General features: G+C 51.6%; 2 protein-coding genes across 2 annotated transcripts in view; one reads left to right on the top strand and one right to left on the bottom strand.

Annotated features, from left to right (window-relative positions):
• LOC140319808 (uncharacterized) overlaps positions 1-23005 on the top strand; it is a 481384-nt gene that overhangs the window by 265420 nt on the left and 192959 nt on the right. The window lies entirely within an intron of this gene.
• Positions 684-22973, bottom strand: LOC140319804 (uncharacterized). The gene is made up of 29 exons (XM_072397592.1): positions 22832-22973; positions 21275-21416; positions 21069-21206; positions 19145-19222; positions 18983-19053; positions 18699-18864; positions 18526-18632; positions 17484-17831; positions 17279-17405; positions 16883-17014; positions 16658-16806; positions 15273-15422; positions 15116-15194; positions 14906-14983; positions 12460-12606; positions 12268-12377; positions 12052-12193; positions 11779-11972; positions 11572-11699; positions 8880-10858; positions 8580-8654; positions 6873-8504; positions 3035-3151; positions 2425-2889; positions 2274-2345; positions 2006-2158; positions 1716-1916; positions 1549-1611; positions 684-1471 (listed from the first exon to the last, which is right to left on the bottom strand). Exons 2-29 carry the CDS (start codon positions 21413-21415, stop codon positions 1244-1246), a joined length of 7470 nt encoding a protein of 2489 aa, XP_072253693.1. The 5' UTR covers position 21416; positions 22832-22973; the 3' UTR covers positions 684-1243.

Raw genomic sequence — 23005 nt, 5'->3', positions numbered from 1 at the left:
ATGATGCACCTCTCCTCCCTCCATGTTCTGCTGCTATAGGCCCAGCCTGCTGGGGGAGCTCCCATGATGCACCTCTCCTCCCTCCATGTACAGATGACATCATTGCTGTCATTAACTTGTGTTTCTCTCTCTCAGCAGGTATCTCTGGCCTGGTGTTACGCTGCTTGTTGTCCCCTCTTTCCTGTCCTCTCAGCCCCAGCTGGTCCAGGCAGATGGACCCTTCCTGGTTCTGGTTCTGATGGAGGTTTCTTCCTGGTTCTGGTTCTGATGGAGGTTTCTTCCTGTTAAAAGGGAGTTTTTTCTCTCCACAGTCGCCTCATGCAGCTCAGGATCAGAGAGAAGTTTCAGTGCAGGCTGCTGGTTTATAATAGGGTCTGTATGAACTGGACTTGACTGGATTAGAGTGAATTGAAATATGATGAATTGGGACTGAGATGGCGTTTGTTGTGATTTGGCGCTTTAATAAAACAGAAAATCTAATGAATCAAACATCTGTTTGTTGAATCTCAACCTTTTTCTGAGGAAAAGCTAAAACACTAAAGCACTCAGCTCAGTCCCAGTCTGCAGGTGACTGGGTCGGACAGCAAGGGGGCGTGGCCACTAGGTCACATGGTACCAGGTGTGAAGGCCAAGAACAAAAGGTGATGCGTTTACTTACTGAGGAAAAAACAGGACACAAACACTTTGTACTGAAAACTTTGGTCTTTATTCAACACACACAGCTGACCTCCGAGTTCAGCCTGAAGGATCATGGGAAATGTAGTGTGTCACTCCGTAAAGGTCAGACTCAATAAATACAAGAAAAAGGAAAGAAAACACAATAAATACGGCAGCAAACGTTTAGTGTAACATCAATTAGAACGGATCGGTACCAGTTCTGCTGTAACTGGATCCACGTGGAGGACAGAAACCTGACTCCGGGTCCGGTGAAGTTCTGGATCAGGACCGGGGTCAGAACTTCTGCCTCAGGCTCTGGAACGCTCAGCGGTTCCGAGGGATGTTTGATATAAACCCGTTCAGGTTAAATCAGTGAGGACAGACGCCGTCCAATCAGAGAACGGGAAACATCTTTGGTTCTGCTTACCTGTTGCGCACTTCCTGTTTATGTTTCCCGGTTAACCGGGTCACAGGCAGGATGACGACCTCGGCAGGAATGGAACGTGTTTCCATGACGACGACAGACTGACTCTGAAGCAGTTTTCATGTTTAAATATTTTAGTTTTAGCTTTGCTTCTTATCTCTGCTATGATTGGCTGAGGGACATCCTAAGCTCCTCCTCCCTCAGGCTGTGGTCCAATCGCTGCGTCTCAGACTCCAGGACGGATGGCACTGGGTGACGTGTGACAGCAGCCAGCGAATCGGTGAGGTCATGTCTCAGAGAGAGCAACCATTGGCTGTTTCTGGACGACTGCTGGATGAACTCCGCCCTCTCCTGCTGGTCCACAGCCAAGGAAAGACGAAGCTGACTCACCTGGGCGTAGGAGACACGGTGACATCATCAGCACCCACCTGAAAATATTCAGTCATTTCCTGAAAGAAGAAACTCACCTGGTCCTCCAGCTCCCTCACTCTGCTCCGCAGTCGTTCTTCTTCTGTGGTGTTTGAAGATTCCTGAACACACAAACAGACTCACTGAACACCTGAAATCAGACGAGAGCTTTAACGTCCCCACGGGACGAGTAAATCCCAGACCGACACACCTGAGAGTGTCTCACCTGAGATGCTCTGCTGTTAGTCTGCCTGAGCCGCCCTCGCTCCTCCTCCACCTGTCTCAGAGTCTCTCTCAGGGTGTCTCTGTCTCTCTTTAATTTGTCTTTCTGGTTTTCCAGATGCGAGTTCTTCTTCTTCAGTCGGTTCTGGTCCAGTTCCAGTTCAGCCACCAGACGCTGCAGAACCACCAGTCTGTCCCCGACCCCCTGTGACATACACACAGCTTCAGGAAAGTGTTCAGAACAGCCTCTTTGTCTCCAGCTGAAATTAAATCACAGATCAACCAATCACAGACCTCGTCTTGGTTAGGCCCCGCCCCCGGGCTATGGCCCCCGAGGTGGGCTCTCTCCCTGTAGCCAATCATAGCTGCCTCTGTTTGCTCCAGGGCCAATCGGACTCGATCCCGGTCCTTCTCCAGCTCCTCCGTCCTCTGGGTCAGAGCGTACACCTGGACAGTGACACACAGGGGCGGCCATCTTTAACGCTGAATCCTGTTCTGTGACTGCAAACATGCCAATAAAACCCAGACTCCTCTGCAGGAGCAGAGCTGATCCGATGGGTACCTGAGCCTCCCTCTGCTGGAGCAGCTTCCTCATCCCTTCCTTCTCCTGCTGCTCCTCCTCGTCTTCCTCCTGCTGCTCATCGGGAAACAAAAACAGACTCGTGATCAGGAGTTCATTCAGGAGCATCAAAGAGCTTCAATCCAACACTCACCGCTCCTCTTCCTCTCTGGTCTTTTCTCCCCCTCCTCTGGCCGTGCACCTCCTCCTTCTCCTCCTCCTCTGCCCTGACTCTGCTCACCTGTGTCACCTGGTTTTCCTCCACCTCCCTCCCCGTCCCCTCGACCTTGGACCTCCACCCTTCCACCACCTCCTCCTGTCTTCTCTTTAGCGTCTGGATCTCCGTCTGGAGAATGTTCAGCTTCATAACCCCCCCCTTCTCTGCCTCCTCCACTCTGCTCCTCCATCCCTCCTCAGCCTCCTTCCTGCTCTCCTCTGCCTTCTCCAGCTCCTCCACCATCTCCCTCCTCCTGCTCTCCAGGGCCTTGACTCTGGCTCTCAGCTCCTCCACCTCTCCTCGCTTCTCCTCCACCTGCAGGTTGTCCTCTCTGACCCTCTCCAGCTCCTCCTCCTTGTCCAGCAGCGTGCTCCTCAGACGCTCCCCCTCAGCCTGGCTCTCCTGATGGAAGCAGAGGAAGTGATGGATGAGTTTGCTGCACATCAGGAGCCTCAGTTATCAAACTTCTAACCTGAGAGGAAACGTCAGATAAGGAGGCTCCTGAACTGACTCCAGATCAGACTAATGACAGCGGGAGATGTTGTACCTGCAGGAGCTCCTTCAGCTTGGTCATCTCCTCCAGTGCCTCCTTCATCTGCTGCTTCTCCTCCTCCTTCTTCACTTCCTGCTTTGCTCGCTCCCTGCTGCTGCGTAGATCACACACCTGAAACACACAGGTAGCTTCTTCACCTCCTGTAGGGGGCAGCATCTGTTATGCCTTCGGGCTGCCACCATTAGTCGACTCGTCACGATTAGTCGACCAGTCACGATTATGTCGACCCGTCACGATTATGTCGACCCGTCACGATTATGTCGACTAGCCACGATTATGTCGAGCAGTCACGATTATGTCAGATTAGCCACGATTATGTCGACTAGCCACGATATGTTGACCCGTCACGATTATGTCAGATTAGCCACGATTATGTCGAGCAGTCACGATTATGTCGACTCGTCACGATTATGTCGAGCAGTCACGATTATGTCGACTCGTCACGATTAGTCTACCCGTCACGATTAGTCTACCCGTCACGATTATGTCTACCCGTCACGATTAGCCTACCCGTCACGATTATGTCGACTCGTCACGATTAGTCGACCAGTCACGATTATGTCGACCCGCCACGATTATGTCGAGCAGTCACGATTATGTCGAGCAGTCACGATTATGTCGAGCAGTCACGATTATGTCGAGCAGTCACGATTATGTCGACTCGTCACGATTAGTCTACTCGTCACGATTAGTCGACCCGTCACGATTAGTCGACCCGTCACGATTATGTCGACCCGTCACGATTATGTCGACCCGTCACGATTATGTCGACCAGTCACGATTATGTCGACCCGCCACGATTATGTCGACTAGCCACGATATGTTGACCCGTCACGATTATGTCGACCCGTCACGATTATGTCGACTAGCCACGATTATGTCGAGCAGTCACGATTATGTCGAGCAGTCACGATTATGTCGACCAGTCACGATTATGTCGACTAGCCACGATATGTTGACCCGTCACGATTATGTCAGATTAGCCACGATTATGTCGAGCAGTCACGATTATGTCGAGCAGTCACGATTATGTCGACTCGTCACGATTAGTCTACCCGTCACGATTAGTCTACCCGTCACGATTATGTCTACCCGTCACGATTAGCCGACCCGTCACGATTAGTCGACCAGTCACGATTATGTCGAGCAGTCACGATTATGTCGACTAGCCACGATATGTTGACCCGTCACGATTATGTCAGATTAGCCACGATTATGTCGAGCAGTCACGATTATGTCGAGCCGTCACGATTAGTCGACCAGTCACGATTATGTCGACCCGCCACGATTATGTCGAGCAGTCACGATTATGTCGAGCAGTCACGATTATGTCGAGCAGTCACGATTATGTCGACTCGTCACGATTAGTCTACTCGTCACGATTAGTCGACCCGTCACGATTAGTCGACCCGTCACGATTAGTCGACCCGTCACGATTAGTCGACCAGTCACGATTATGTCGACCAGTCACGATTATGTCGACTAGCCACGATATGTTGACCCGTCACGATTATGTCAGATTAGCCACGATTATGTCAGATTAGCCACGATTATGTCGAGCAGTCACGATTATGTCGAGCAGTCACGATTATGTCGACTCGTCACGATTATGTCGACCTGTCACGATTATGTCGACCAGCCACAATTATGTCGACCAGTCACGATTATGTCGACCCGCCACGATTATGTCGACTAGCCACGATATGTTGACCCGTCACGATTATGTCGACCCGTCACGATTATGTCGACTAGCCACGATTATGTCGAGCAGTCACGATTATGTCGACCAGTCACGATTATGTCGACTAGCCACGATATGTTGACCCGTCACGATTATGTCAGATTAGCCACGATTATGTCGAGCAGTCACGATTATGTCGAGCAGTCACGATTATGTCGACTCGTCACGATTAGTCTACCCGTCACGATTAGTCTACCCGTCACGATTATGTCTACCCGTCACGATTAGCCGACCCGTCACGATTAGTCGACCAGTCACGATTATGTCGAGCAGTCACGATTATGTCGACTAGCCACGATATGTTGACCCGTCACGATTATGTCAGATTAGCCACGATTATGTCGAGCAGTCACGATTATGTCGAGTCGTCACGATTAGTCGACCAGTCACGATTATGTCGACCCGCCACGATTATGTCGAGCAGTCACGATTATGTCGAGCAGTCACGATTATGTCGAGCAGTCACGATTATGTCGACTCGTCACGATTAGTCTACTCGTCACGATTAGTCGACCCGTCACGATTAGTCGACCCGTCACGATTAGTCGACCCGTCACGATTAGTCGACCAGTCACGATTATGTCGACCAGTCACGATTATGTCGACTAGCCACGATATGTTGACCCGTCACGATTATGTCAGATTAGCCACGATTATGTCAGATTAGCCACGATTATGTCGAGCAGTCACGATTATGTCGACTCGTCACGATTATGTCGACCTGTCACGATTATGTCGACCAGCCACAATTATGTCGACCAGTCACGATTATGTCGACCCGCCACGATTATGTCGACTAGCCACGATATGTTGACCCGTCACGATTATGTCGACTAGCCACGATTATGTCGAGCAGTCACGATTATGTCGACCAGTCACGATTATGTCGACTAGCCACGATATGTTGACCCGTCACGATTATGTCAGATTAGCCACGATTATGTCGAGCAGTCACGATTATGTCGAGCAGTCACGATTATGTCGAGCAGTCACGATTATGTCGACTCGTCACGATTAGTCGACCAGTCACGATTATGTCGAGCAGTCACGATTATGTCGAGCAGTCACGATTATGTCGAGCAGTCACGATTATGTCGACTCGTCACGATTAGTCTACTCGTCACGATTAGTCGACCCGTCACGATTATGTCGACCAGTCACGATTATGTCGACTCGTCACGATTATGTCGACTCGTCACGATTAGTCGACCAGTCACGATTATGTCGACCCGCCACGATTATGTCGAGCAGTCACGATTATGTCAGATTAGCCACGATTATGTCGAGCAGTCACGATTATGTCGACTCGTCACGATTATGTCGACCTGTCACGATTATGTCGACCAGCCACAATTATGTCGACCCGCCACGATTATGTCGAGCAGTCACGATTATGTCGAGCAGTCACGATTATGTCGAGCAGTCACGATTATGTCGACTCGTCACGATTAGTCTACTCGTCACGATTAGTCGACCCGTCACGATTAGTCGACCCGTCACGATTATGTCGACTCGTCACGATTAGTCGACCTGTCACGATTATGTCGACCAGCCACAATTATGTCGACCCGCCACGATTATGTCGAGCAGTCACGATTATGTCAGATTAGCCACGATTATGTCGAGCAGTCACGATTATGTCGACTCGTCACGATTATGTCGACCCGTCACGATTATGTCGACCAGTCACGATTAGTCGACCCGTCACGATTAGTCGACCAGCCACGATTATGTCGACCAGTCACGATTAGTCGACCCGTCACGATTAGTCGACCAGCCACGATTATGTCGACCAGTCACGATTAGTCGACCCGTCACGATTAGTCGACCCGTCACGATTAGTCGACTAGTCACGATTATGTCGTTAATAGGTTAATGAACTATGATATTGTCTTTTTTGTTGGCATCTACCTTAAACAGTCCAAGCTGAAAGCTAGTGATGGTTATCTCAGAGCAGCTGTTTCTGGTGCGATAAGCTCCATGTTTTACATTCAGTTTACTTAAGATCCGATTAGTCGACGAATCGAAGGAAATAATAGACTATTGAAATAATGTTTTGCGGCAGCCTGACTCTTGTTATTATCTGTTTACCTGACTCTGCAGGGAGCTCAGGCTCTGCTCCACTCCTCTCAGCTCATCCTGCACCTCCTCCCTCCTGCTGCGCTCCTTCTTCACCTCCTCTTCCAGCACAATAACTTCTTCTCTCTTCTTCTTCAGCTGCTCCTGTGACTCCTCCTTCTCATCCTGTTCTTTCTGAACCTCCTCTTTAAGAACCGACACCTCCGTCTCACTCCTCCACAGCATCTTCTGCACCTCCTCTCTGAGAGTTGCCACCTCCTTCTCAGCCAACAGTAACCTTTCTTTTTTCTCCTCTTTCTCCTTCTGTTCCCTCTGCAGCTCCTCTGAGGCGACCGTCAACTCATTCTTGGTCCTCCTCAGCTCCTCCTTTACCTCCTCTCCCTGGAGCTGCTGTCGGAGAGATCGAACCTCCTCTCTCCTCTTCGACAGCTCATCCTGCACCTCCTCCTTCTCCCTTTGTTCATTTTCAAGCTCTTCTTTAAGTGTTGAGACCTCCCTCCTGCTTCTCCTCAGCTCCTCCTGTAACTCCTCCCTCTGGTTCTTGCTGCTCATCAGCTCTGCTCCCCACACCTCCTCCCTCCTTCTACTATCCTGCTGCAACTCCTTGAAAACAATCATCTCTTTGTGCATCTCCTCCTTCTCTCTTTGCTTTCTTTTCACCTCCTCTCCGAGAGCCGTCACCTCCTTCTCAGACCTCGTCAGCTTCTCCTCCTTCTCCTTTTGTTCCCTCTGCACCTCCTCTCTGAGAACAGAGACCTCCTCCTCCTTTCTCATGAGCTGCTCTTGAACCATCTCCCTTTCCCTCAGCACCTCCTCTCTGAGGGCAGTCACCTCCTTCTCAAACCTCGTCAGCTTCTCCTCCTTCTCCTTTTGTTCTCTCAGCACCTCCTCTCTGAGAGCCGTCACCTCCTTCTCAGACCTCGTCAGCTTCTCCTCCTTCTCCTTTTGTTCCCTCAGGACCTCCTCTCTGAGAGCCGTCACCTCCTTCTCAGACCTCGTCAGCTTCTCCTCCTTCTCCTTTTGTTCCCTCAGCACCTCCTCTCTGAGAGCCGTCACCTCCTTCTCAGACCTCGTCAGCTTCTCCTCCTTCTCCTTTTGTTCCCTCAGGACCTCCTCTCTGAGAGCCGTCACCTCCTTCTCAGACCTCGTCAGCTTCTCCTCCTTCTCCTTTTGTTCCCTCAGGACCTCCTCTCTGAGAGCCGTCACCTCCTTCTCAGACCTCGTCAGCTTCTCCTCCTTCTCCTTTTGTTCCCTCAGGACCTCCTCTCTGAGAACAGAGACCACCTCCTCCTTTCTCATGAGCTGCTCTTGAACCATCTCCCTTTCCCTCAGCACCTCCTCTCTGAGAGCCGTCACCTCCTTCTCAGACCTCGTCAGCTTCTCCTCCTTCTCCTCCTTCTCCTTTTGTTCCCTCAGGACCTCCTCTCTGAGAGCCGTCACCTCCTTCTCAGACCTCGTCAGCTTCTCCTCCTTCTCCTTTTGTTCCCTCAGGACCTCCTCTCTGAGAACAGAGACCTCCTCCTCCTTTCTCATGAGCTGCTCTTGAGCCATCTCCCTTTCCCTCTGCACCTCCTCTCTGAGAGCCGTCACCTCCTTCTCAGACCTCGTCAGCTTCTCCTCCTTCTCCTTTTGTTCCCTCAGGACCTCCTCTCTGAGAACAGAGATCTCCTCCTCCTTTCTCATGAGCTGCTCTTGAGCCATCTCCCTTTCCTTCTGCACCTCCTCTCTGAGAGCCGTCACCTCCTTCTCAAACCTCGTCAGCTTCTCCTCCTTCTCCTTTTGTTCCCTCTGCACCTCCTCTCTGAGAACAGAGACCTCCTCCTCCTTTCTCATGAGCTGCTCTTGAGCCATCTCCCTTTCCCTCTGCACCTCCTCTCTGAGAGCAGTCACCTCCTTCTCAGACCTCGTCAGCTTCTCCTCCTTCTCCTTTTGTTCCCTCAGCACCTCCTCTCTGAGAGCCGTCACCTCCTTCTCAGACCTCGTCAGCTTCTCTTCCTTCTCCTTTTGTTCCCTCAGGACCTCCTCTCTGAGAGCCGTCACCTCCTTCTCAGACCTCGTCAGCTTCTCCTCCTTCTCCTTTTGTTCCCTCAGGACCTCCTCTCTGAGAACAGAGACCTCCTCCTCCTTTCTCATGAGCTGCTCTTGAACCTTCTCCCTTTCCCTCAGCACCTCCTCTCTGAGAGCAGTCACCTCCTTCTCGCTCTTCTTCAGTTTTTCTGACAGCTCCTCCTTCTCCTCCTCCAGTTCGGTCACTCTGGACCTCCCTTTCTCTCTCTCAGCTTCCACCACCCTCCTCTGCTCCTCTTTCACCTCCCTCAGTTCATCCTGCAGTCTTTTCTTTTCCTCCTCTTTAGCTCTTAGCACCTCCCTGTGTTCCTCCATTTTTTTCTCCTTCTCAGTCATCTTTTCCCCTTGCCTCCTTTTCTCCTCCCTGACTCTATGCAGCTCTTCTCTCTCTCCTTTCAGCTCCTCCTGCACCTCCTTTAATATCTTCTCCACCTCTCTCTTCCCCTTCAGGGTCTTCCTCAGCTCCTCCCTTTGCTCCTTTACCTCCTTCTCCAGTTCTTCCTGTCTGTTCTCTAACTCCAGTCTGTTCTCCTCGGCCCTCCCCAGCATCTCCTTCTCCTTCTCCTGCTCCGCCACCACCTCCCTCACTTCCTCCTGCAGTCTCATCTTCTCCTTCTCCACCTCCAGCAGCTTGCTGTCCAGTCTTTTCCTCCTCTCCTCCTCAGCTCTGCTCTCCTCCTCCCTCTCCTCCAGCATGGTGCTCAGCTGCTGCACCTCCTCCTGCCGCTCCTTCAGGAGGTGGCAGAGCTTTGCCACCTCCTGAACATTCTGTTCAGCCTTCTCCTGCCACTCCTCCAGCTTCTCCTCCAGCCTGCCGTGGGCCTCCTGCCTCTCTCTGGCTCTCCTCCTGGCCTCCTCCCTCTCGGCCTGTGCCTCCTGCAGCTCTTTGCTCAGGGAGGAGATCCTGCCTTTCTTTTCTCCTCCCTCTCTCCTCTCCACCTCCAGGAGCTCCCGGGTTTCTCGCAGCAGCGCCTCCAGCTGCTCCTCCCTCGCCTCCTTCAGCTTCAGCTTTTCATACATGTTGAAACGCTCTTTCTCTCCTTCGTCCTCCCGCCTCTCCAGCAGCCTCAGGTGCTCCTTCAGCAGCTCCACCTCCTCCTCCCTCTCCCTCACGGCGCTCATCTGTCGCTCAAGGCTGTGCTCCCTTCGCTGCACCTCCTCTTTCAGCTCCTCCCCCTCCTCCTGGGCAACGTTCAGCCTCACCCTCAGCAGCTCCACCGCCCCCACCGTCTCCTTCAGCCTCTCCAGCGCCTCCTCCTTTTCTTCCTGCAGTTTTTCTCTCCTGCTCCTCTCTTCCTTCCTGCCCTCCTCTGACGTGCTGATTTCCTTTCTCAGTCTGTTAATCTCCTCCTGCACCTCCTGCTCCTTCGTGCTGCGGCTCTCCTCCTCCTCCTCTGCTTGGCTTTTCAGACGGTGCACCTCCTGCTCCAGAGTCTCTATCCGGTCACAGAGCGCCTCCGTCTCTCCTTCCCTCTGGAGCTCCTCCTCTCGCAGCCTGACCTCTGTCTTCTTCGCCTCCCCCTCCACTTTCTCCTTCTCTGCCTGCGCTCCCTGGACTCTCTCCATCAGGAGGCCTACGTCAGTCTCTTTCTCCATCACCTCCTCCCTCAGCCTCCCCACCTCCCTCAGACTCTCCTCCACCTCCTCCGTCAGTCCTTCGATGCGCCTCCTCAGCACCTCGAGCTCTCCATCCTTTGTCCCGAGCTCCTCACTCAGAGCTCCTCTTTCTTTCTGCCAGGCCTCCTTCTCCTCCGTCCGCTCCTCCTGGTCCTGTGACCTCCATCTCTTCAGGTCCTCCACCTCCTCCGTCAGCCTGAGCACGTCTTTCTGCAGCGCCTGCGTCTCCTCCTCGCTCCTCTCCCTCCTCTGCCTCTCGCGTCCTCTCCTGGCCTCCTCTCGCTGCAGTTCTCCTCTCAGACACTCGATCTCTCCTTCAGACAAACAGAGGAACAAACATTAAACCGTGCGCACGTGCACGTGCACGTGCACGAGCAAGTGCTGTCACCTGAAGCCTCCAACACCTGGAGGTCCAAACCCGGAACAGAAAGTATGTGAACCCTCACTCTGAAGCATCAGGAAGAAACTAACTTCATCAGCACCAGAGACCACTGGTTCTGGTTCTGGTTCTGATGGAGGTTTCGTCCAGTTAAAGGCAGAGATTGGACCAGAGGGAAGTTTCAGTGGAATCGGTTTCAGGCTCCAGTTTTAAACTAATTTGGACTTTAATGAATCTGAATTGAAGTGAATGTTTAAAGTTTAAAGCGGAAGTGAAGCTGAGTAAAACTCCTTCTTCCTGCTCCTGGGAGCAGATATCAGGGCGTCTGAGGTCACCAGCAGGTGGAAAACTTGGTTTGAAGCTTGGGAGAAACACCTGAGAGAAACACCTGAGAGAAACACCTGAGAGAAACACCTGAGAGAATCACCTGAGAGAATCACCTGAGAGAATCACACTGATTACGTAACGCAACAACTGTCGGCTTCAGAGAGAAAAACAGAAGAGGAGAGAAATCAGGAGGCAGGAAACAGGTGAGTGTAATCTCCACTACGACCACCAGGTGGCAGTGATGGTCACACTGAGTTTGTCCCCCTTTCTGAGGTCCCAGCGCTCAGGTGAACCTGAGAGGAAACCGTGGTGATGTCACACCTTGCAAGGTGACTTTGGCCTGCTGCAGCGCCTGGATGTGGCTGCTCAGCTGACATTTCTCCACCTCCGCCTGCGACAGCTGCTTCTGCTGCTGGCTGAGCTGCAGCTGCAGAGACACCGTCAGCGACCTGCAGCCGGGCAGAGGAACAGGGAGTAAGGGCACAGCTGGGGCTCAGGGGAGCCAGATGTTTCAGGTGTTTCAGGTACCTCAGCTCCTGCAGCTCCTCCTCCAGCTCCACCCTGAGTCTCTGCAGGCTCCCCTGCTCTTCCTGCAGCCTCCTGCTCTCCCTCTGCTGCTCCTCCTGCTGCCTGTCCCTCCTCCTCACCTCCTCCTCCAGCTGCTGCAGCTGCTCCTGCACCTCCTTCAGCTCCTCACACACCGAGGCATGCCGGGAGGACAGCTGGGGAACACACACACACTCCTCAGACATGAGGCAGGCGCACATGGAGCAGGTCACATGACTGTCACCTCCTCTTTACCCCCTCCAGCTGCCGTCCCTCCATCTGTTTCTCCTCCTCCAGGGAGACCAGCTGGCTCTCCTTCTCCTCCAGATTCCTCTCCAGCTCCATCTGTCGGGCTCTCAGCTGCCCGATGACGCCGGCCTCCGCCTCCAGCTGAGCTCTGGATTGAAACGTTTAACGTTTAAATGTTTCTCATGGCAGGAATCGGGTCTGAAGGGTTCGGGTTAAACCCACCTGAGCAGGCTGCTGTCGCTGTTCAGAGTTTTGATGTCTCTCTGCAGAGCGCTGACCTCTGACCTCAGAGCCTGCAGCTGTGATTGGCTGTCTGACATCTCAGACTCCACCTGGAAAAATTATGTGATCCACAGTGAGCTGCTGAGGAGCCTTTGAGCCAGGCACCGTCCAATGGTTACAAGGAAGTCTTACCTGCAGCAGCTGATTGCTCAGATCTCTCTTATCTGAGGCCAGAGCAGCGTTCAGGGCGGCCATCTTCTCCAGAGCATCCCGTCCCTCCTCCACCTCCCTCCTGAGGACACTCTCCGAGCTCAAGAGGTGTAACACGCTATCCCTGGACTGAGGAGGAGACAAGAAGGAGGAGACAAGAAGGAGGAGACAAACAGGAGGAGACAAGCAGGAAGAGACAAACAGGAGGAGACAAGAAGGAGGAGACAAGAAGGAGGAGACAAGAAGGAGGAGACAAGAAGGAGGAGACAAACAGGAAGAGACAAACAGGAGGAGACAAGAAGGAGGAGACAAGCAGGAAGAGACAAGAAGGAGGAGACAAAAAGGAGGAGACAAACAGGAAGAGACAAACAGGAAGAGACAAGAAGGAGGAGACAAGAAGGAGGAGACAAGCAGGAAGAGACAAGAAGGAGGAGACAAGAAGGAGGAGACAAACAGGAAGAGACAAACAGGAAGAGACAAGAAGGAGGAGACAAACAGGAAGAGACAAACAGGAGGAGACAAGAAGGAGGAGACAAGCAGGAAGAGACAAGAAGGAGGAGACAAGAAGGAGGAGACAAACAGGAAGAGACAAACAGGAGGAGACAAGAAGGAGGAGACAAGAAGGAGGAGACAAGAAGGAGGAGACAAGAAGGAGGAGACAAACAGGAAGAGACAAACAGGAGGAGACAAGAAGGAGGAGACAAGCAGGAAGAGACAAACAGGAAGAGACAAACAGGAAGAGACAAGAAGGAGGAGACAAGAAGGAGGAGACAAGCAGGAAGAGACAAGAAGGAGGAGACAAGAAGGAGGAGACAAGAAGGAGGAGACAAACAGGAAGAGACAAACAGGAAGAGACAAGAAGGAGGAGACAAACAGGAAGAGACAAACAGGAGGAGACAAGAAGGAGGAGACAAGCAGGAAGAGACAAGAAGGAGGAGACAAGAAGGAGGAGACAAACAGGAAGAGACAAACAGGAAGAGACAAGAAGGAGGAGACAAGAAGGAGGAGACAAGCAGGAGGAGACAAGAAGGAGGAGACAAGAAGGAGGAGACAAGCAGGAGGAGACAAGAAGGAAGAGACAAGAAGGAGGAGACAAACAGGAAGAGACAAGCAGGAAGAGACAAGCAGGAAGAGACAAACAGGAAGAGACAAACAGGAAGAGGCAAACAGGAAGTGACAAACAGGAGGAGACAAGCAGGAGGAGACAAGCAGGAAGAGACAAACAGGAAGTGACAAACAGGAAGTGACAAACAGGAAGAGACAAACAGGAGGAGACAAACAGGAGGAGACAAACAGGAGGAGACAAGCAGGAGGAGACAAGCAGGAAGAGACAAACAGGAAGAGACAAGCAGGAGGAGACAAGAAGGAGGAGACAAACAGGAAGTGACAAACAGGAAGAGACAAACAGGAAGAGAAACAGGAAGAGACAAACAGGAGGAGACAAACAGGAGGAGACAAACAGGAGGAGACAAACAGGAGGAGACAAACAGGAAGAGAAACAGGAAGAGACAAACAGGAAGTGACAAACAGGAAGAGACAAACAGGAAGAGAAACAGGAAGAGACAAACAGGAGGAGACAAACAGGAGGAGACAAACAGGAAGAGAAACAGGAAGAGACAAACAGGAAGTGACAAACAGGAAGAGACAAACAGGAAGAGAAACAGGAAGAGACAAACAGGAGGAGACAAACAGGAGGAGACAAACAGGAAGAGAAACAGGAAGAGACAAACAGGAGGAGACAAACAGGAGGAGACAAGAAGGAAAAGACAAGAAGGAAGAGACAAACAGGAAGAGACAAACAGGAAGAGACAAACAGGAAGAGACAAACAGGAAGAGACAAACAGGAAGAGACAAACAGGAAGAGAAACAGGAAGAGACAAACAGGAGGAGACAAACAGGAGGAGACAAACAGGAAGAGACAAACAGGAAGAGAAACAGGAAGAGACAAACAGGAGGAGACAAGAAGGAAAAGACAAGAAGGAAGAGACAAACAGGAAGAGACAAACAGGAAGAGACAAACAGGAAGAGACAAACAGGAAGAGACAAACAGGAAGAGACAAGAAGGAAGAGACAAGCAGGAAGAGACAAACAGGAAGAGACAAGAAGGAAGAGACAAACAGGAAGAGACAAACAGGAAGAGACAAACAGGAAGAGACAAACAGGAAAGACAAACAGGAAGAGACAAGCAGGAAGAGACAAGCAGGAAGAGACAAACAGGAAGAGACAAGCAGGAAGAGACAAACAGGAAGAGACAAGAAGGAAGAGACAAACAGGAAGAGACAAACAGGAAAGACAAACAGGAAGAGACAAACAGGAAGAGACAAACAGGAAGAGACAAACAGGAGGAGAGTTGTTATAAAAGCAGGAGTTGAGCTGCAGGATTCACCTTCAGGTTTAAAGATTTCCTTCTTAACATGAAGATCAGAACCTTCTGCAGGGCGTCTCTGGCGTCAGCGACCTCTTCTTCTGCTCTCTGCCTGTCCAGCTGCTCTCGATCCAGCGCCCCCTGCAGGAGGAGGACAGTAACACAGAAGGAGCATTCAGAAACATCTCTTGAAGACACCCCTCAGCCGAGCTGTGTAACTCCCTGAGCCGCTCTCAGCTCTCAGAGGAAACTGCATCAGATTCTGGTTTTCACCTTCAGACTGTGGATCTCTACCCGGTGCAGAGCTTCTTTCTCCGTCAGCTGGACGTTCTCCAGCAGCTCCGTCTCCACCCTGAAACAAACCCAGACAGCTGAAGCTAAACCACAGCAGAGCCCCCTGTGGCCCTCAGCAGCAGAGCAAAGTAAGTACCGTCGGTGCGATTCTGTCTCCAGCTGTCGGTTCTTCTCCTCCTGTCTGTCTCTGTCTCTCCTCAGTCTGTCGTTCTCCCTCTTCACCTCCTCCTCCCTCCTCTGCACCTCCTCCACCTGCAGACGCAGGGAGGACGACACCTCCTTCTCTCTGCCACACAGACACACAATAAACCATCTACTGAACTACGAACAAAGACCCTCAGTCTGAGTCACAGTTCTTCTTCTCTTGTAGCACAGCTGCGGGACCCTTTGACCTCGAAGCGTGCACGACGGCTACGAAGCGTGCACCACGGCTACGAAGCGTGCACCACGGCTACGAAGCGTGCACCACGGCTACGAAGCGTGCACCACGGCTACGAAGCGTGCACCACGGCTACGAAGCGTGCACCACGGCTACGAAGTGTGGAAGTAGAAAAACACAGGAGGACTTTGATGGCTGCAGAGACTGAAGCCTCTAAAACCAGGAGGAATATATTCTGCTAAAGTGCTTTGATCTGGATTAAAGTCAGTTTAGTGTGTATATGATGGTTTAAAGTGTGTCTCTGAATTAAATCTTTCTTGTTCTGGATTAAAGTTCTGGGTCATTAGGTCCTGAGATGTCAGGTTTAGCCTGTTTTACATAAATCTGGAAATGAGCAGATGTGGAGGTGAGACTGAGGCTGTCGGCAGGTTTCAAACAGAAATGACAAACTTTGGACAATCATCCCGAGGGAAAATAACAGATACTATTAAATGAGGAAATTTACACCAACATGAGGCTGTTTTTTTGCTTAATTGGGTTGTTGGATAGATTCTTTAGACTTACAGATGCTAAATGCATAAACATGACACAAAGCTTTGAGATGAACCGCACAGTGATCAGATGCATCTGCTTTACTTTCACACTTCTTCACCCTGTTTAAATCATTCTTATTGATAAAGAAGGAATGGATTCTGGCACAGCTGTTAGGGGGTCGTCCCTTTTAGGATCAACTATCCCAAATTCATTCCCGTAACATGTTTATTCTTGTTTGTCGTGTCCAGATTACCATTCATCTCCATTTTAAAGTCACCACCACAGAGTAAAGATTGTTTTTCACTGTGAGGTGGAGCACAGACACTGACCGGCGCCACCATCTTGTTTTCCACTTTTTCACAGTAATAAATCTCCCTTCTTGGTTCATTGGTTTCATGGTGTTTTTGTGACCAAACGACAGAGCGGCGCCTGGTTTCACCGCTGGATCTTTGTGCCGAGTCACACCTAAACACACTGGAACAGTGGCGTCCATCCAGCAGGGGGCGTGGCCTCCCAGAGGGTAACGGTGTGTGCGTACCTGCTCAGGATGGCCACAGTGCACGTGAGCAGGGGGCGTGGCCTCCCAGAGGGTAACGGTGTGTGCGTACCTGCTCAGGATGGCCACAGTGCACGTGAGCTCCTGCTGGGTGTGCTGTGTGCGCACGTGCAGCTGCTGGTTGTCGTCTTCCAGCTGTTTCAGTCGCAGCTGGAGGGCTGTGTTCTCTTCACCAAGCCGCCGCCGGTTAAGCTCCGCCCCCTGACACACACACACAGATGCAGTCAGCCCTCTGTGACCTCTGACCTGCAGCAGGGACTGTGGGGGCGTCACTGACCTGCAGCTCCTCGCACCTCCTCTGCAGGGCGCTCTCAGCCTGAGACAGAACCGACAGCAGAGAGCACAGGTCCAGGGCGAGGACGCCGTCTGAGGCGCCGCTGGGGGCCCGACTGCAGCCGAGGACTCTGGACTGAACACACAGCACACACTGAGCTACACCTGCTACACCTGCAGCAGCTACACCTGCAGCAGCTACACCTGCAGCAGCTGCACCTGCAGCAGCTCCACCTGCAGCAGCTCCACATGCAGCAGCTACACCTGCAGCAGCTACACCTGCAGCAGCTACACCTGCAGCAGCTACACCTGCAGCAGCTCCACCTGCAGCAGCTGCACCTGCAGCAGCTCCACCTGCAGAAGCTCCACCTGACGGAGGCTCGACAGCTCAGAGACTCACCAGTCTGATCACAGCCTGACTGACGGACTGCAGCCTCCTCTCTGTTTCTTTATGTCGCTCCACCTCCTGCTGCAGCTCCTCCCGATGATCCTCCACAACCTGGAGGGAGCAACCGAGCTCCTCCAGCCTGCCAGAGAGAGAGGAAGAGGAGGATCAGGTGAAGGAGGTGCAGAGCCTGAAGCCACATGATCAGGACCTACTTTACCTCTGCTGCAGCTGCAACACCTCAGACTCATGGAGGAGCTTCAGCTCTGACATCTGTCGCTCCTGCTCCTCCCTCTGCTCCTCCCTCTGCTCCTCCCTCTGCTCCTCCTCTTCCAGCTCTTGCCCTCCAATAGAGAAGATTCTCAGAGTAGAGGTAGAGGTGAGAGGAGAGATAGAGGCCGAGGAGTCAGGAGGAGGGAGGATCAGCGTGGAGGAAAGAGGAGGAGGGAGGTCAGAGGAGGGTTTGCTGTGAGGAGGAGTTCGTCTCAGGGAGGAGGTGAGGGAGTCACAGCTGGAGAGGAGAGACGAGGAGAGGCGAGAAAACTCGGCTCGCAGCTGCCACAGATCCCTGCAGAAACACACAGATTAGCTAACTAGTCCCAGGTTAGTCACCGCTGAGTAAACTAGTTCAAGATCCACATTATTGTCCTCTTGGGGAAATTTGTCTTGGAGTCAAAGTGCTTCACTTCACAGTTAATCTGAACAGAAAAGGACTCAGCGCCCGTTTCCCATCGTCTTTGTGCAGTTGGTTGAGGTTTCAGCTTCCAGGACAGTAAAAAGAACCCTGTGGAACGTCCTAAAAGGTCGCTGCTGACTGACTGAAACAGGGACTGAGGGGAGCTCAGTCACAGCTTCACGGCTTGGTTCTAAGGTTCTCAGCTCCCAGCTGTTTGTCACGTTTTAACCTCTGAATAAAATCAAAATAAGCTGCCAGGAGACCGCGGTTCTGTAAAGTGCTTCATGGAATGAGCTGCCGAGCGCTGCCAGAACAGGGCGTCCCTGCTTCCCTCTGCTCTCTGTCCCCTCTGACAGAGCCTCTGACAGAGGCTGACTGGTGGCTTCCTTCCATGTAGCTTACTGTTAGCTTTGATGTTAGATCCTCATTGGTTAGTCACTTTGGATAAAAGCTGCTAAATGCAGAAACATAAACTATGATATATAAAGTATGATATTCTAACTGCTTTGAACAGCTGGTCTCCTGTGAAGCTCTCACTGGTCTCCCGTCCTGTGCCCTGATTGGTGGAGCAGCAGACTGAACTGACCTGTCGGCGGCGGTTTTCACGGTGTGACAGTGCTGCCTCAGGGTGACCACAGATCTCCAAACCGACAGCAGCCGAGCCTGGTGCTGACCCACATGACCCGACCGACTCTGAACACAAACACATTTCAGTTGGTGCTGCTGTGGTGTGAACATCCACCTTTAAATGAAACACACCTCCTTCTCTCTCTGCCAGTCAGCCTCTCTGTGCTCCGCCTCCTCCACGGCTCTCGTCCAATCACCCGTCAGTTTCTGGAGGTCTTCCTTCAGGGTGTGTCTGGCCTGCTCTGATTGGCTGAGCTGCTCCCGAAGGAGAGTGTTGGTGTCAGCCAGACTGACGGACCTGCAGAAAAAACGTCATCAGTAAATAAATCACCGCATTCAGAGCCAGGTCCAACATGTCCGGACATCAGAAAATCAGCCAAATTTAAATAAAGTTAAGATAAAAACAGTTAACAGACCTCTGCTGCTCCTCCTCCAGCCTGATGAGGGCGCTCTCCAGAGAGTCACTGTGTTCATCTCTGATCCTCTGCTGCAAAACAGACAACACCTGAGCACTGCTGCTGTGGTTCTGCTGTGGTTCTGCTGTGGTTCTGCTGTGGTTCTGCTGTGGTATGACTGACCTCTGTGATGAGCAACTTCGTGCGTCCGTCCTGCAGCTGCAGATCCAAACGCTGACATCGATCCCTGTACTCGACCACCTGCGGACCAAAAGAAAGTTAAAGTTCAGGTAAAATGTCAGAAAAACACCAAAATCATCCTGCAATGATGAATAAAAATAATCAGAATCATGTAAACTTCTGTGTTAAACTGGAGGAAAACATTTAAACAAAGATTTGTTTGTTTGTCTGGATCCTGGAGATTCTGAGTGAGGCTAAAAGGACCAACAGAACCACAAACTCAACCAAGAGCAGAACCACAGCAGAGCCATCAGAACTGACCCCTCTGATGATCCTGGACCAACTCATGTTTGTTAGAACCGGACCCGAAAGCCTGAACAGAACAACATGGAGGCTGAAACCAGAACATCTGGTGGAACCGGAGCTACAAAAGGATGCAGCCTCCATAGGTTTGTGGATCACCTGCAGAACACCTGCAGATCACCTGCAGATCACCTGCAGATCACCTGGAGATCACCTGCAGATCACCTGCGGATCACCAGCGGATCACCTGCAGATCACCTGCAGATCACCTGCAGATCACCAGCGGATCACCTGCAGATCACCTGCAGATCACCTGCAGATCACCTGTAGATCACCTGTAGATCACCTGCGGATCACCTGCGGATCACCAGCGGATCACCTGCAGATCACCTGCAGATCACCTGCAGATCACCAGCGGATCACCTGCAGATCACCTGCAGATCACCTGCAGATCACCTGTAGATCACCTGTAGATCACCTGCTGATCACCTGCTGATCACCTGCAGATCACCTGCAGATCACCTGCAGATCATCTGCAGATCACCAGCAGATCACCTGCAGATCAGCTGCAGATCACCAGCAGATCACCTGCAGATCAGCTGCAGATCAGCTGCAGATCAGCTGCAGATCACCTGCAGATCACCTGCAGATCACCAGCGGATCACCTGCAGATCAGCTGCAGATCAGCTGCTGATCACCTGCAGATCATCTGCAGATCAGCTGCAGATCACCTGCAGATCACCTGCAGATCAGCTGCGGATCACCTGTAGATCACCTGCAGATCACCTGCAGATCACCTGCAGATCATCTGCAGATCACCAGCAGATCACCTGCAGATCACCAGCAGATCACCTGCAGATCAGCTGCAGATCAGCTGCAGATCAGCTGCAGATCACCTGCAGATCACCAGCGGATCACCTGCAGATCAGCTGCAGATCATCTGCAGATCAGCTGCAGATCACCTGCAGATCACCTGCAGATCACCTGTAGATCACCAGCAGATCAGCTGCGGATCACCTGTAGATCACCTGCAGATCACCTGCTGATCACCTGCAGATCATCTGCAGATCACCTGCAGATCAGCTGCAGATCACCTGCAGATCACCTGCAGATCACCTGCAGATCACCTGTAGATCACCTGCAGATCAGCTGCGGATCAGCTGGAGATCACCTGCAGATCACCTGCAGATCACCTGGAGATCACCAGCAGATCAGCTGCAGATCAGCTGCAGATCAGCTGCAGATCAGCTGCAGATCACCTGCAGATCAGCTGCAGATCAGCTGCAGATCAGCTGCAGATCACCTGCAGATCACCTGCAGATCAGCTGCAGATCAGCTGCTGATCACCTGCAGATCACCTGCAGATCAGCTGCTGATCACCTGCAGATCACCTGCAGATCAGCTGCAGATCACCTGCAGATCACCTGCAGATCAGCTGCAGATCACCTGCAGATCAGCTGCAGATCCCCTGTTCATCCTGGTTTTATTCACATTTCTTCTCTGAATTCATCTGGATCAGCAGTTTGGTTCTGATGGGAAGAAGCAGGAATGGAGCTCAGTGTGGATGGAGGCAGAGTTCTGCTCACAGAGGCTGGTCTTTGCACAGCGCCTCCTGTGGCCTCACCTTGTTCTGCAGGCGGTGGATCAGCAGCGCCTGCCGGGCCTCCCGCTCCCTGCCCTCCCTCAGCTTCCTCCTGCACCTCCTCTGCTCCTCCTCCTCCCGCAGAGACAGGCCGAGCGAGGGAGAAACCGTCTGGCACAGCTGGGACAGAGACAGATGTGAGGTTAACTTCTCCTGATAATCACAGGACCTCCTCCTCCTTTCCTCACCCTGTCGTTCAGAGCTTTGCTCCTGGACTTCAGCTCCTCCTTCTCAGCTCGACTCTCTGCCAGGTCCTCCTGCAGACGACACACCTCCTGTTCAAGCTCCGCCTTCTGTTGCTGCCAGCCAATCAGCAGCCCAGACTCCATGCTGGCAGAAAGACACAAAAGGCTCCGAACTCAAGGGATGAACCAGTGTTGTGTCGACACAGAACAGACAACTTAGCAAAGAAGCCATTTTAAACTGGATCTTTAGGCACTTTGTTACCAGCAGCCTGTCACAAAGACACATCATTTGTTCCCATTTCTTTAGCTGCATCTATGAAAAACAGCAAAGAAAACACAGTTTGACAGACAGAAAATAGGATTTCTGCAGCAACAAGGTGATTCCCAAAGAGCTATTAGCTGAAAACTTGGCATATCTCAGCATGGTGTGCAGTGTGTCCTTAAAACATTTGAGGAAACTGGACAAGTGGAGGACAAAAGAAGAAGTGTCAGGCCTAAAAAACTATCTCCAGCAGATGAACAGGATCTGAAAGTGATGTCCTTAAGAAAGAGGAAAAAATCCAGCTGTGACCTGACAGGACCTGAGAGATGCATCTGGACCTTCAGCTGATCCATCTACTGTTGGCCCAAGCCTCATCAGAAATGGTCTCCATGGAAGGGTGGCTGTCAAGAAGCCGTTCTTAAGGAAGGGAAACAGGGAGAAAAGGCTGAGCTGTGCCAAATGACACAAGAAGTGGACTGAAAATCAGTGGCAACAGGTCTTATGGAGGGATGAATCCTCCCCAGAGCCCGGACCTCAACATTATTGAAGCAGTGTGGGATCATCTGACAGAGAACGGAACAAAAGGCAGCCCACATCCAAAGAAGAGCTTTGGGATGTCCTTCAAGAAGCCTGGAGAACTATTCCTGAAGACTCCTTAAAGAAATGACAGAAAGCTGGTCTCAGAGGGTTCAGGCTGTGTTGGAGAATAAAGGAGCTCAGACCAGAGATTCACTTTAAAGCTGCTGAGAACTGAGAAAAACCTCTGTTTCTGCCTCAGATTCTGGGTTTATGTTCATGTTTAACATGTTTCAGTGAATCTCTGCAGCTGCTTCCTGTTTTTATATAAATTACAAAGAATGAAGCTGATCTGGACTCAGAATCAAAACCTACAAACTTATTTTCACACTCTGACAGACATAACAGACGTATATCAGGTCTCTGAGACAGATCACATATCAACAGGTTTGATCCGGAACCAGAATCAGCAGCGTCACGAGCTGAAACTGTTACAGTTAACCGGTCCAGGTGTTCGGGATAAGTGTCGGAAATAATCCGCTTTAATCCGGCTGTGAAACTGCAGAGGCAACACTTGGTCTAATTTACCGTTTTGTGACCAGAACAAGTCCAAAACTTTAACTGAACCGGATCAAACGTTCCCATTTGAATGTCCAACTGCATTAAAAACAGGTCTGTAACCTGGGATCGAACCCGGATTAACGGTTCCGATTGTCCAGTTAAAGGCTAAAATTAGCCGGTTAGCATGCTAACGGCGGAAACACGGACAACACAAGCCGTACCTGCGGCAGCAGCGTGCGCTCCTCCGACAAAACCGGCACCGTGAGACTTTTAAACAGTTTAACGGGAAAAATCCGCTGCTGGTGTCAGCACATTCAAACCGGGAGCCTCACCTTCCACCCGGAAACCGACTGTCACGTGACACCATCGAAAAAGAACTGCCAAAACAGCGACGC

The sequence above is a fragment of the Leuresthes tenuis genome, unplaced genomic scaffold (genome assembly GCF_036924035.1).
Source record: "Leuresthes tenuis unplaced genomic scaffold, fLeuTen1.0.hap1 SCAF_12, whole genome shotgun sequence".
Taxonomy (NCBI): Eukaryota; Metazoa; Chordata; class Actinopteri; order Atheriniformes; family Atherinopsidae; genus Leuresthes; species Leuresthes tenuis.
This window is presented reverse-complemented; position numbering and strand designations above follow the sequence as displayed.

Excerpts from the sequence above, each read along its gene's own strand:
- LOC140319804 (XM_072397592.1), bottom strand. The coding sequence starts at position 21,415 with ATGGAGTCTGGGCTGCTGATTGGCTGGCAGCAACAGAAGGCGGAGCTT. Across the intron at positions 3,152-6,872 it reads TGAGCTCCCTGCAGAGTCAG|GTGTGTGATCTACGCAGCAG; the intron begins GTAAACAGATAA and ends TGTGTGTTTCAG. Across the intron at positions 2,159-2,273 it reads TCCAGCAGAGGGAGGCTCAG|GTGTACGCTCTGACCCAGAG; the intron begins GTACCCATCGGA and ends GTCACTGTCCAG.